At 46.8% G+C, this 13,931-nt stretch overlaps 1 protein-coding gene across 1 annotated transcript; it reads right to left on the bottom strand.

Moving 5' to 3' along the window:
• Window positions 1–1,661: 1,661 nt before the first annotated feature.
• Window positions 1,662–10,557, bottom strand: PROX2 (prospero homeobox 2). The gene is made up of 5 exons (XM_005561780.5): window positions 9,139–10,557; window positions 7,801–7,812; window positions 5,078–5,179; window positions 3,465–3,659; window positions 1,662–1,957 (listed from the first exon to the last, which is right to left on the bottom strand). Exons 1-5 carry the CDS (start codon window positions 10,435–10,437, stop codon window positions 1,787–1,789), a joined length of 1,779 nt encoding a protein of 592 aa, XP_005561837.3. The 5' UTR covers window positions 10,438–10,557; the 3' UTR covers window positions 1,662–1,786.
• Window positions 10,558–13,931: the final 3,374 nt, after the last annotated feature.

A 13,931-nucleotide genomic window follows, 5' to 3' on the forward strand; every position in this document is an offset into this window, starting at 1 on the left:
GAAAACTGATTGCCCGTGCTCAGAGCACTCCATGCTTGCCTGTGTTTAAAACTTAGTTTTGGCAGATTCCTTCATTTTTGTGAAAATAGAGCAAAGATCTTCTGAGTGCAGTTGGATGTATTGGAGGGCGCTTAATAACCTTTAGCCTGTAAAGATGGGTTTGGGCTAAGTCTGTTTTGTTTTTCCTTTCATCTGTTTGAAGAGAAAATTCGAAGGAAAATTCATCTTTCATACCTTTTTATGCTGATAGTTCTAGTAATAGTTTAGGGATTTTATCTCATCTGCTCCAGCAGCGCCCCAACAGAAAAATCATGGAATTTGAGTAGCCAAATATGAAACTTGTTTTATATAGACAGGAAAGAAGCTAATGAACTCACAGACACCCCTTATCAGGACTACAAAGCCCAAGCTATGTATTACCCCCACCCAACCCCGCGTACCTTTGGCAGTGCTTACAAAGACTTGATCCTGACTAGCTTAGAAGACAGATGCAGTTACTCAGCTTTGTACGTGTCTCGCCTGTATGCTCAAGAGTGGGTCACAATTTGTGTTGGGCCAGCAGTGGGGTAAATGTTGATTTCATGAATTCCTTCATCAGTGGAAGGTCAGCCATGGACTGTAATTTTGTTACGGAGTGGGAGAATTTCCATTTCTGTGTGATGCTGCATTTGTCCCAGTTATGCCATTTATCATCTGCAAGGCTGTGCACAGCCTGTGCAAGCCTCCTGTCTGGACCACAGTTCTTCCTTCCTAATTTAAGCAGCGTGGGCCAGATGATCTCCTAAGGCCCTTTCTACCTTTCACAGTCTGAAGTTCAGCTTCTGCATATATGAGGTTGGGGCACCAATTGCATTGGTCAACTGGAGACTATTTGCATTATACAGCTGATAAACTCTTCCAGCAGACAAATGTGAATAAATAGCAACACTCAAGTCCTGCAGAAAGTTTGTCTTGAGTTTGCTGAAATGATCAGCAGAAATCTTGGGCGGTGAAGTGCTCCTAAGTGCTGGGCAGGAGTTGTCAGGTGATGGTGCCCTGTCAGCGCTGGATGCTTACTAGGGGTGGGGTCCTACCTGAGATCCTGAGTTAGCTGCAGGAGATGGGTCCAGCATGCAGTCGGGCATCAGAAAGTCTTGGTTCCTCCAGGCTCCTGACTGTCCCTATTAACCCAGATGCCCTGGCCTCATAGGCTTTGGCGAGTTACCTTGCAGTTCTAAAGCTTCTGTTTGATCATTTTTTAAAATGATGATAATAACTACTTTTCAGGGTGAAAAGCTTAAAGATAAAGTATGTGAAAGTATCTAGCAAATAGATGGCGTTTTATAAGTAGGAAACTAAAAACAGCAATTTGTAAAAACCCCTAATAAGATAACCTTATCTGAAAGAGGGGTTCAAAAAACTAACATTTGTGTGTGAAGAACATTGCATAGGACATACTGTCCTTTAATCCTTAACAACCTCATTTTACAGATGCAGAGATACCAGGAAGTTCCCAGGGTCACAACATCTGGAAACAATGGAGTTGAGCTTCAAGTCTTCTGATTGAAAACTTGTGTTCCTTTTACAATATACTACCAATACAGTTAGTCCATTTTATAGTTAAAGTTCAATTTCTGATGATTCTGGAAAGGGAAATAAATGATCAAAATGGTAATAGTACCTATTTTGGTAGAGGAGATTTCCTTGTGCCCTTTTTATATGACTACAGCTATATTACCATTTAAGACAAACCCAGGAAACCCTAGCCAGTCACTCCTCACATTGTGAGATCTTAACCCCGAAACAGCTACTGGGGATAGCTGGAAGATTTGAATATCTCTGGGATGTCACTGTCCAGTTTCGAAATAATTTTATAAATGGGTTTCTTCCAGGAAGGATCTGAGTCTCTCCCTGCGGAGACAGCCCTGAAGAACTCCTGTAACGTCAAGCTGGCAATTTCCAAGAAGCAATCTGGAACCTGCATTTCCAAAGAGACCCACAAGAAAGAAAAGACGTGATGTTGGGGAGCATTGGTGCCAGAACCCTCACTAGCGGATGCTGCCTGTTTCTTGGGAAGTGGGCTAGGAGCATCCCTGCTCCACCGGCCCCTGATTCTGCAACCCTAGGAATCCTCTGCTCCCTCATCAGACACAAACCTTGATATGACAGCTCCAATGAGAAAGTCCTGGGAGAAGGTGAATTAAGGACACTTCCTTTGTAGGAGAAGCTGATCCCGCTAATGGGTGACTTTTTACTAAGTAGGTCAGAAAATCTTACTGAAAGTAAATCTGTGGCTCAAAGAGACTTTGGTATTCTTTTCCCTAGTACTAACTGTGGAAGGAGTGCCCCCAAGCTTCTGACTGTCATACCTCATTCCACTGCCTTTTAGGGCTGGGTCTGAAGAGCTTACACTCCTGCTTTCAGAGCCGGTTGACAGGGGTGCTGTTCCAGAATCCTAACGCAGACTGGCACCATGAATGATCGGTTGCCGCACCGCCAAGCTCCAGACCCAGCTTGGCTTGGGGCTTGCCGCCACTGCAGGCCAAGTAACCACCCTGTGTGGAAAGATGCGGCAGTGCTGCCTGTCCCATACTGGCCCTGACCCCTTGAGCCTCAGAAAGGGAGACATGGACAATTTTCCCCACAGGTAGCCTTAGCTTTCCAAACGTATTCTGACTGACCAGTCAACCAGTGGATGACCACAGTTCTTGTATTTCTTGGAGGTATCAATAAACCACTCTTGGTGATCACAGTCAAGGGAGAAAGCAAGAAGAGGGAAGTGTAATCTGTGACCAGATATACCCAGCACCTGCAGAATCGGATGCCAGCCTGACAGAGCTGTCGGCTGTGCATGAGGCACCACGCATCTCTTGATTAGGAATGAGCACCACTGACACCTAGGCTCACCCTTCACTGATGCTTTACCTCTGAGGTGCCACCAGTGTGCCTTCACAGGGATCCCCGAGGGACTGAGCTTGAGTGTTGTTTATTGTTATTTCCAGAAAGGATTTGAGGTGATTTGAGGGGCCTTCCATAGAAGGCCCACAGATACACTTTCAAGGGAAAATACAGATAAGAACCAAATCATGAAAAGCATAGAAATTGTTGAAAAAACCTAGGCCAAGACTAGGTGTCACAACTGAGCTCAGCATTCTGTCCTGAGCCTCCTGGCACTAAGGCAAAAAGGTCAGTAAATAATGTAACTTGATAACGACAGGGTATTCAGTCTAAGATGGTATAACACCTGGCAGACCTCTCCCTAAGCTTCAGAATGAAGACTGGCTGTAGACTCAGTTTGCTGCTTCCACCTGTTGCCCGAGTGAAGCTATTGAGGCTGTGATCTTTGTGGATGATACAGAGATTGGCCCAGGCTGCCCTGGCTGTCAGTAACTTAAGGAGACACAGAAGGGGGATCTTTCCTAAAACTCGAATCATGTAGGGAAGACACTCATCAGACCTCATGGGACCCCAGTACATGGTCTTACCTCAAAGTCATTTCCCTTGTTATAGTGTATATTGAGAGCTCGAAAAAGTTCTGAATTGCGGAGAACCACCAGCATTTTGGGATTTGTGACACCATCTGAAATTGCTTGCCGGGCAGATTTTTCCATTTGGATGTAATAAAACTCACGAAAGTTGCTGAACCACTTGATCATCTGGGAGGTAATGCAGCGGTTGAACTGTACAAACAAGAGGTCCATCCAGTCAGACATTTGCCACGAGGTGCTCTGAATTAGAACCGTCTGCTTCCAGCTCAGTATAGGGGTTCATATACATGGCTTTAACCAGCATTAACAGGGGCTTCCTTTAAAAAAACAAGCAAAGCCACCGCTGTTTTCCAAGCCTATTCAGTAATACTCGGAAAAATCTAAATTGGCTTCAGTACCTGTTATAACAAATTTTTTTTTTTTTATATGCTAGATTCATGAGGGTTGTTTTACCCATGAAAAGCTTTATGTGGTGTTTGAGTGGGACTTAGGGGTCAAGACCAGTGTGGTGCCAGATTTTACTGCACCCAGGTGGATTGCATGGCAGGCCTGGGGCCTTCTGCCTGGATAAAGGGCCAAGGGAAGGGCAAGGTATAGGTCAGGGAGCAGTTTATTAGCAACTTTGAATTGTGGAATGAATTGAAATCAACATCAGAGGTTGCTTCAGGGATCAACCAACCAACTGAATATGAGGAAAGAAAAGTTTGAATGATGTAGGCCAAAAGTATTAACAGCCCCTAACCCAACACCCAAGGTAAAGGAGGCCCTCAGAAACCTTTTATGGGAAAAGGAGAGGTCTGGTCCCAACAATTAGTTTGATTTTCCTTATTGTCACACTTCATCTGTATGTACTTTCACTCAGTTTTGAACTATAGCAACTTGAACATAAATTTGCCAGTGTCTGATACACACACATACACTCTCTCTCTCTCTACATATATATATATATGGTTTTTTGTTTTTGTGTGTTTTTTTGAGATGGAGGCTCGCTCTGTCGCCCAGGCTGGAGTGCAGTGGCGTGATCTCTGTTCACTGCAACCTCTGCCTCCGAGGTTCAAATGTTTCTCCTTCTCCTGCCTCAGCCTCCGAGTAGCTGGGATTACAGGCGCCCACCACCACGCCAGCTAGTTTTTGTGTTTTCAGTAGAGACGGGGTTTCACCATGTTGGTCAGGCTGGTCTCGAACTCCTGACCTCAGGCCATCTGCCCACCTCGGCCTCCCAAAGTGTTGGGATTACAGGCGTGAGCCACTGCGCCCAGCCTATTTTTTCTTTTTCATAGTGTCCCCAGCCAAGGCAGAAAACTAGCCAAAAAGGCCACTAACTAGTGTTTCTCTTTCCCTCTACTTTTCCTGCCCATGTGTTTCTGTTTGGGGGGATTATCTACAGCTCAGTAGCTTAAGAATTTAGACAGCCAACCTTTCTAGCCTAAAGTTATTCATGATTATTTGGGTAGAGTCTCAGCCCAGAAGTGGACATTGCACCGATTCCATCAACAACACTAAGGGGAGCTTGAAGAGCACATACGATGACCTAGGACTTGCCTCACACCAGGCGAAACACTGTCACGTGGGAGTTCTGCAGAAGCTGCAATTTAGTTGAGTGACTTTACCTGAACATCAGGAAAATAAGCCTTCAGGAGGTTGGAGCTGGGATATCGTGCGAAGAAAAACATTAGTTTGGCCTTCTTCAAGTGACCAGGGTTTAGACCTTCCTGGATTTATCTCAGTGTCAAGGAAAATGAACACTTTAAAATGCCAGTTTATCAATTAACTAGTGAATTCCTTGTTCCTGTGGTTTCTATTTGATTTCGTTTTGTTTTTCTGATTGGAATTGTGTATTTCCTCCATTTTTCTGTCTCTGGAAACTCTGGTCAAATAAGCTGAATGCCATATGTGCACAGTTAAGTCACAGGATGTGAAAACCATCTCGATGTGGAAAAGTTATGTACCATAGATGATGTCAAATACAGTTTGGTGTATTTTGTGTGTGTGTGTGTGTGTGTGTGTGTGTGGTGTCCCAGTGGGATGGGAAGAGATGGCAGTTCTGTCCCAGATAAATGATTTCAAATCCCCAAGCGGAGATTTACTTCCCCCCTCTGCCTCAGTTTCCTCAGCTGTAAAACGAGAAGAATAAGCTAGGTGGTCCCCATTCTGGCTGTCACTCTTATCATTGCCTTTGTAGTGTTGCCTTTATAACCAGGAAACATCTAAGCAAGCTGAGTACCAGCTCACATTTTGCTCTTGCTCAAGAAGCTTAAATGGTTGGGTGGCACCCACTCTCCATTTGCCTGGCAGAACTGTCCTTCATCTTTCAGGTCTCAGCTCAGAAGCTCCCGCCTCTGTTAAACCCTTCCTTGCCAAATTAGGCCTTCCTTAACCTGGGCTGTGAAGACCCTTTGTACAAACTGTGTCAGCAATGACCTTATTGGAATTTTTACTGCATGTTTGTCTCCTCGTTTAGACTGTGAGCTCCTTGAGAGTGAGGACCTTATCTTTTCATCTTGGTGCCTAGCCCAGTTCTAGGAACATAGTAGGTGCTCAATAAATATTTGTTGTGTGAAGGAGTAAGTGAGTGAACGGTCAACCTTAATCCATACACATATATGGAAATTATATTCCAAACTATACCTTACTCTGGGAACAGACATATTCCTTCCCCTTTAACAAGAGTTGGAGAATTGTGATGTGACTGCCTAGCACTGGAGCAGGACAGAAATGAAAAAAAGATTCTTACACAAATACGCCTTGCATTTTCAGGGACACTCCTTAGGCTGGCTGAGAAGCATTACACAGAGTAACTTGGGATCTCAGATCTGAGAGCTGTAGCTTAAGACAATTAAGACTTCCACATAGGACGAATCTGTTTAACCAGAAGAAACCAGACCAACTGACTAGTTATAGGTGGCCCAGGCACCTGGTTGCTGCACAGAAGGCCCCTCCCTGCTACCCCATCAGCCCTACTTATCCTTCCTACAGATCCACAAGTGCTGTGGAAAGAATCCTGGATTGGGATTCCAAAGACCCACTTTCAGACACTGATTTTGCCACCTATTAGCTGTGTGACCTTGGGCCAGCCACTTAACTACTCTGAGCCTCATTGCTAAGATGTGCAGTATAGTGATTAAAGCTTGTACTTGGCCATCAGATCCCGGGTTTGAATCCTGGTTGCTCATTAGTGTGTCTTGGGGCTTTGGGCGAGTTAGCTCCTTTCTCTGTCTCTGCTTCTTGGATACCCAATCTTAGAATGGATGCTTGAGAACAGTGAGATAATACAGGTCTAAACCCCTTATCTGAAATGCTGGGCCAAATGGAGTTCAGGTTTCAGAATTTGTTAGCTTATAAAGATAATATGATGTGTGTACCACGCATTCATTAACATCCACAGCTGAGACAGTCTATAATCCAATGGCATTCACATTTCTGCAGCAAAATGTATGACTTACTAAGTGGGATAAAATCTATAAATAGCCTCCAGTCAGTGCAGGCCAGGTTTTGCTACCGAAAAAAATATTGCATCAGTCTTAAGTGGGGGGAAAATCATAGGGCTTTATGGGTTTCAGAATTGTAGCTAAGTGGTGGTGGGCACATATGTGTGAAATGCTGGTAGCAATGCCTGCCACGGAGAAAGTGTTCTGTCAGTGCTGCCCTCATGATCTTCACATCTGCCCTCCCTGTGTCACAGGATGTCATGTGAACGTAAACGTTCTTTTTATGCTGTAAAGCAGCTTGCTCTCAGGTGGTTTTCATGGTCCACAGGAATAAATCTCTGGTCTTGGAATATAGGCAGCAGGAATGGGGGAAGAGTTGAGGGGCCAGGGGGCCCCAAGTCATTCAAAGATAGTCAAATACTTCACCCATGCAGCCAGTCCTGGCTTAGGTATTTCTTAGGATAGGCCCCAAACCTCCAGAAGCTCTCTGAGCCCAATCCCCAGTTTGGGGGGGGGCCAGCAACAGGCACATGTAGGTGCTCAACAAATAGCAAATTCTGGGGGACCATCTGCCTGAGGTGTTTTTGCAGCTGTCTGTATTTAATGGAGAGTCAACTAGTGGTTATCAAAGGCCCAGACAGTTGGCCTTTCTTATAAAGAAAATCTGTCTGTGGTGGAATCTCTGCCTCCAAGAGTGGTGGCAAGTGAAGTATTCTCAGCGTTGCTTTTACAGTTGCTCGCTGACTTCCAGGTTAACTTTGGGGTGTTTCCAACACCTTTGACCGGCAGGGGGCGCTCGTGGCATTTAGGACACAAAGGCAGGGTCTGGCATGGTAATGAGCTGGTCCCACCCCATCCCACTGCCCGCACAGCAGCTGCCAGGCAAAGGACACGACTGTTCTCACCTGGATATGCAACTCCACAGACTCATCAGCCTCTGGAGATTCGCCTCAAAGCTGCCCACAAGAAGCAGCAACGTGAGCACAGCTAGCTTAAAAAGCAACATCCAAAATACATTCTCAAGAACTCAAGTTCTGCAAGACGCTTGTTGGAAGTGGATTATTCTATGGGTCATATGGGTTTGGGGCTGTATACATTCTCCTCTTAGAGCTTCCACTTACTCATGTTAAAGGCTCTGAGAATTCCTGCAGAAAATAAACCATCTCAGTATTTCCCCAAGGTACTTTTTCTCCTAACTCAACAATTATTTATATCCCGAGGGTTACTCTGGGAAATACATTAAGAGAGTAGCGTTTGCTTAAGGGTTGCAAAGATGATGCAATAAGATCCAGACCCCTGCAGATCAACCTGGGCCACTCAGGCCTCCTCATGGGGAGCCTCCTCTCCCTTCATATGCCCAGCCCCTAGTCTCCAGGCACTCCCTTGCAGCTTGGAAGTTGTTCCTTAAACTGAAGACTTCTGGCCATTTCCAGCTGCCTCTCTGGGTTTAATCCCCGAGGAAAACTTTTTCCATCTGGCCCAGAAGTTTCTGGTCCCTCATATGCTCCCCATGAATTATCTACACAGTACAGAATTTTTGCTTGTAGAGTTATGGGGTTGGGGAGGCCATACCTCAGATGAGGTCATTCCTTTGACCTTCTCCTCCTGAGTGTATGGACAGCTGACAACCAAATTATGGGGTTCTTTCTTCCGTAGGGTATTTGTTGTATTTCGGAAGCCTATTTGAGTCTCAAAACAAAACCCTTTACACCCAAAGGAATAAGTCAAGTGGCAGAACCCGATGGGTCATAGAAGAAGGTAAGTAAACCTTCCCAGGTCCTTAAATTTCAGAATGTGGTCACCACTTTAAGCTGAAGGCCCAGAGCAACATTAAGAAGACCCTGAGTGATCTGTCGCCACCTCCTCTTCAACTTTCAGTTTTCTTGTTTCTCTGCACAGTGCCAATGATATTTTAATTTATTTTTTGAGACATTTTTTCTCTCTGTTGCCCAGCTAGAGTGCAGTGGTGCAATCATAGCTCACTGTAACCTCGAACTCCCGGGCTCAAGCTATCCTCCTGCCTCAGCCTCCTGAGTAGCTAGGACTACAGGCGTGCACCATCATGTGCAGATAATTTTTTACTTTTAGAGATGGGGTCTAGCTATGTTGTCCAGGCTAGTCTTGAACACCTGTCCTCAAGTAATCCTTCCACCTTGGCCTCCCAAAGCACTGGGATTATAAGCATGAGCCACTGTACCTAGCCAACAATGAGAACTTCAATTGCTATTAAAGGATATGTGGACCGAAGAGAAAGGCAGTGCCTCAGTGACGGCATGCAGGCCTCCCTGTTCCATCTTCACCGAGGGAAGAAGGGGCAGACTTTCCAGATGGGCAGAGGTGAAAGGCAGGGGACACTGCTGCTGGCTCAGGACCAATGATTGTGGTTTAGTAGTTCTCCAAGGTCGTCGGGCGGGCTCTGAGGAGGGGTGCCTCTGGGAAGATGAGTCCTGGGGAGGACTGCTACTCCAATGGCCATTGTTGCATCCATAACCCAGTAGCTCGCTAAGAATCTGATTTTCCTGGATGTGGGAAGGTGCAGTCAAGGGACAGTTTGCTGGGAGATCCTGACAGCGTTTGGGGATCATTCTTGGAGGGATAGGGTACCTAGGAGAATCTAGAGGCTTGGCCAGTGACAAGTTTCCTACTGGGACCCCAGCTTGTAGCTGGACCCTCCTGGGCAAGGCAGCCAAAGCAAGTGGATCTTCACAGGCCTCTCCCACAGGAGGTGAGGGCTCGCTTCTACCCTCTGGCACCTGCCCCTGGAAACTTCTGCCCAGATGAGTCAGGCGGCCTGGTGGATCCAACAGTACCTTTTGTAATACTGAATCCACAGCCCGGGATACTGCCCTGGTCAGCTCTTTCCTCAGAATCTCCAGCGAATCTGGTGCTCCAGAAGGAAGGAACCTGGGCTCCTCAGATTCTTGGTGTTTTTCTGCCCCAGAGAGGTCCTTGCTGGAACCCTGCTGGTGGTCACCATCCACAGCCCAGGGGCGAGGCCCACAGCCATTCCCCTGCTTTGCACTCAGAGGGCCTTTCTGGGTGCCACAGCCTCCTGGCCCCTGAGCTGTGTCCCTGGGCTTGGCAGCCTGTAGGATGTGCTCTTGCAGATGTCTTAGCTGTTGCTTCAGCAGGTGAAGTTGTTCTCTCACACGAGGGCCCCCCTTCCTGTTGCCCTGGTCCCAGGCAGGGAGTGGCATCAGGAGGCCTTGCTGTGTGGGAAGGCTCTGCTTCCTCTTCCTCTCTCGGGCCTTCTCTGGGCAGCGTGGGCTGTCCCCAGCTTGTGCACTGCCTGGTACCAGAGGATTCGGGGAGAGACACATGCCTCGGACGATGGTTTCCACTCTGGCCCTCTTCGCCTGGATGTGCTCATCACCAAACCATTCGGGGTCTGCAGGGCTGGAGCTGGGGACCTGGCTCCAGGGAAACTGGGAGTCTCTACCCAGCTCTGGAGGAGATGAGCTTCTCTCACCTTCCATGCAGGCTTCTGCCAGGTGGGAGCAGATCTGGGGCTGAGGAGAAAGCAAGATGGAGTTTGGATCCATCCCAGGCACTTGTTTGGGGCTTCAGGAATTCCTCCTCCTTATTTCCTCAGCTGGAAGTGCACCCAGAATGAGCTGGGCTTCCTTCTCTGCACTTAGAACGGTGAAGAGCCACTGTCACTAAGGAAAGATTCAGATTCTGGGATGCCAGGGCTCATGAACCTTCTGGGCAGACTCCTGAAATTAGAAACAGGAAGAAAACAGCACATGTGACTTTGAACAGTCCTTTTAAAATTTGAATGTGCAAACATTCAATGCGATCTTGTTAAAGTGCAGATTTCAGTTCAGTAGATCTAGGGTAGCGCAGAGATTCTCCATTTTGAACCAGCTCTCAGGTAATGCTGATGCTGCTGGTCTCAGAACCCCACTTTAAGGAGATTCTCAGAGTGATCTTACAGGGAGAAAAATCTTCTCCTGCTTGGGCATAACAATAAAATAATAATAATAATATCATAGTGGCAGCCACCTGAACAAGTGGCATTATGCCAAGAACTCTACGTCCATTGCTTAATTTAATTAATTTGTCATAACAGCTCCATGAGAATGTGATCATGCCTATTGTCTACAGATAAGGAAACAAGATCAGAGAAGAAGCTACTTCCCTATGGTCATGCAGTTAGTAAGTGACAGACTGGGGTCAAACCAAGCTTTGTTTGATTCAGAGTGACTTTTCTAGTGACTAAGGGCAACAGAATCACCCAAGGCACTTTTTAGAAATAGCAAATTCGGCAGGGCACGGTGGCTCACGCCCATAATCCCAGCACTTTGAGAGGCCGAGGCGGGCAGATCACCTGAGGTCGGGAGTTTGAGACCAGCCTGACCAACATGGAGAAACCCTGTCTCTACCAAAAGTACAAAATTAGCTGGGCGTGTCGGTGGGTACCTGTAATCCCAGCTACTTGGGAGGCTGAGGCAGGAGAATCACTTGATCCCGGGAGGTGGAGATTGCCATGAGCCGAGATCGGCTCTGCACTCCAGCCTGGGCGTCAGAGTGAGACTCCTTCTCAAAAAAAAAAAAAAAAAAAAAAAGCAAATTCTGACCGGGCACGGTATCTCACGCCTGTGATCCCAGCACTTTGGGAGGCCAGGGTGGATGGATCACCTGAGATCAAGAGTTTCGCATTGAATGTTTGCACATTCAAATTTTAAAAGGACTGTTCAAAGTCACATGTGCTGTTTTCTTCCTGTCTCTAATTTCAGGAGTCTGCCCAGAAGGTTCATGAGCCCTGGCATCCAACATGGCCAACATGGTGAAACCCCATCTCTATTAAAAATACAAAAAATTATCTGGGCGTGGTGGCATGCACCTGTAGTCCCAGCAACTTGGGAGGCTGAGGCAGGAGAATTACTTGAACCTGGGAGGCAGAGGTTGCAGTGAGCCGAGATTGTACCATTGCGTTCTAGCCTGGGCAACAGAGTGAAACTCTGTCTTAAAAATAAAAAAAAAAGAAAAAGAAAAAAAAAACCATTGCTGTCCTAACTCTCGGAAAAATCAGATTACGCATTCAATGTTCAACTATTTATTGAACAACTGTTTAAAGAGCACCTGCTGTGTGTCGGGCCTTCTTCTGGGCACATGGAGTGAGCAAGATCAGTATGGTCTGCCCTCCTGGAACAGGCCGTCTGGTAGGGAAAGCAGAGAATAAGCAAACAAATATATTTTCAGTGTGTGATACCTGCTGTGAAGAGAAAGCACAATAAAGGGTTGGAAACTGGAGAGAGTGGTTGGGGAGAAGGAGGGAGCTATTTCAGGAAAGGCTGCCTAAAGCTGTTTTATTCCCACAAAGCATCAAAGTACACTATACTCCAACTATGTCACTTGCTTTCTAACTAATAATAATCATTAAACTGAGCTGGGCGCGGTGGTTCACACCTGTAATCTCAGCACTTTGGGAGGCCGAGTTGGGCGGATCACGAGGTCAGAAGATCAAGACCATCCTGGCTAACACGGTGAAACCCCGTCTCTACTAAAAATACAAAAAATTAGCCGGGCGTGGTGGCGGGCGCCTGTAGTCCCAGCTACTCGGGAGGCTGAGGCAGGAGAATGGCGTAAACCCAGGGGGCAGAGCTTGCAGTGAGCCGAGATCGTGCCCCTGCACTCCAGCCTGGGCAACAGATGGAGACTCCGACTAAAAATAGTCATAATCATAATCATTAAACTGGTCGAATTGATATTTTAACCAACAGGGACCCTACAACGATACCCTGGACATGTTAAATTTGATATAAGTACTAGACAGACATCAAGATGTCAAGAAAGCAATTGGAGGCCGGGTGCAGAGGCTCACGCCTGTAATCCCAGCACTTTGGGAGGCAGAGGTGGGTGGATCACAAGGTCAGGAGTTCAAGACCAGCCTGGCCAAAATAGTGAAACCTTGTCTCTACTAAAAAAAAAAATACAAAAATTAGCCAGGCGTGGTGGCACTCACCTGTAGTCCCAGCTGCTTGGGAGGCTGAGGCAGGAGAATTGCTTGAATCCAGGAGGTGGAGGTTGCAGTGAGCCAAGATCACACCACTGCACTCCATCCTGGGTGACACAGCAAGACTCCATCTCAAAAAAAAAAAAAGAAAAGAAAAGAAAACCAGAAAACAATTGGAGAAATAAGACTGGGGTTCAGTCGGGGAGATCTGGGCTAGAAATATAAAATTGAGGGTCGGCCAGGCGCGGTGGCTCACGCCTATAATCTTAGCACTTTGGGAGGCCAAGGTGGGCGGATCACAAGGTCAGAAGATCAAGACCATCATGGCTAACATGGTGAAACTCCGTCTCTACCAAAAATACCAAAAATTAGCCGGGCGTGGTGGCAGGCGCCTGTAGTCCCAGCTACTCGGGAGGCTGAGGCAAGAGAATGGTGTGAACCCAGGAGGCGGAGCTTGCAGTGAGCCGAGATGGCACCACTGCACTCCAGCCTGGGCGACAGAGCAAGACTCCGTCTCAAAAAAAAAGAAAAAAAAAATTGAGAGTGGTCAGCATGTGGCTGGATGAAGTCACAAAGGGAGTGAACGTTGACAGACAAGGGAGGAGGGCTAAGGTCCAAATCCTGGGACACAGGGACATGAAGAGGCTCGGGGCACGAGCTGGAATCGACAAAGGCAACTGAGAAGTAACAGTCAGAGAGGCAGAAACCGAGGGGTGTGCGAGGTCCTGGGAACCAAGTGAAGTGTTTCTAGGAGGAGGGAGAGGCCAAGTCACAAAGGGATCGTAAATTGACCATTTGAATTAGTAATGTGGAGTCACTGGGAATCTTGATCAACAGTTTTGGTGGAGTACAGGGAGAAAAAGCCTGACTGAAGTGGATTTAAGGGAGAGGACAAGAAGAGGAGTAGGTGACACTGAATTTGACAACTCTTTCAAGGAGTTTTGTAAAGAGGACAGAAATGGGACAGTGCTGGAAGAGAAAATAGGGTCAAGAGAGAGTTTTTCAAGACAGGCAGAATAACAGCATATTAGTAGGCTAATGACAATGATGCTGCAGAAAGATGAAATATGTTAATGT

Source organism: Macaca fascicularis, chromosome 7 (genome assembly GCF_037993035.2).
Source record: "Macaca fascicularis isolate 582-1 chromosome 7, T2T-MFA8v1.1".
In the NCBI taxonomy this organism is placed as follows: domain Eukaryota; kingdom Metazoa; phylum Chordata; class Mammalia; order Primates; family Cercopithecidae; genus Macaca; species Macaca fascicularis.

Coding starts and splice junctions, on each gene's coding strand:
- PROX2 (XM_005561780.5), bottom strand. CDS start 10,437: ATGGATCCAAACTCCATCTTGCTTTCTCCTCAGCCCCAGATCTGCTCC. Junction 3,660..5,077: donor CTTATTTTCCTGATGTTCAG/GTAAAGTCACTC, acceptor TTGTTTGTACAG/TTCAACCGCTGCATTACCTC. Junction 1,958..3,464: donor ACAAGGGAAATGACTTTGAG/GTAAGACCATGT, acceptor TTGGAAATGCAG/GTTCCAGATTGCTTCTTGGA.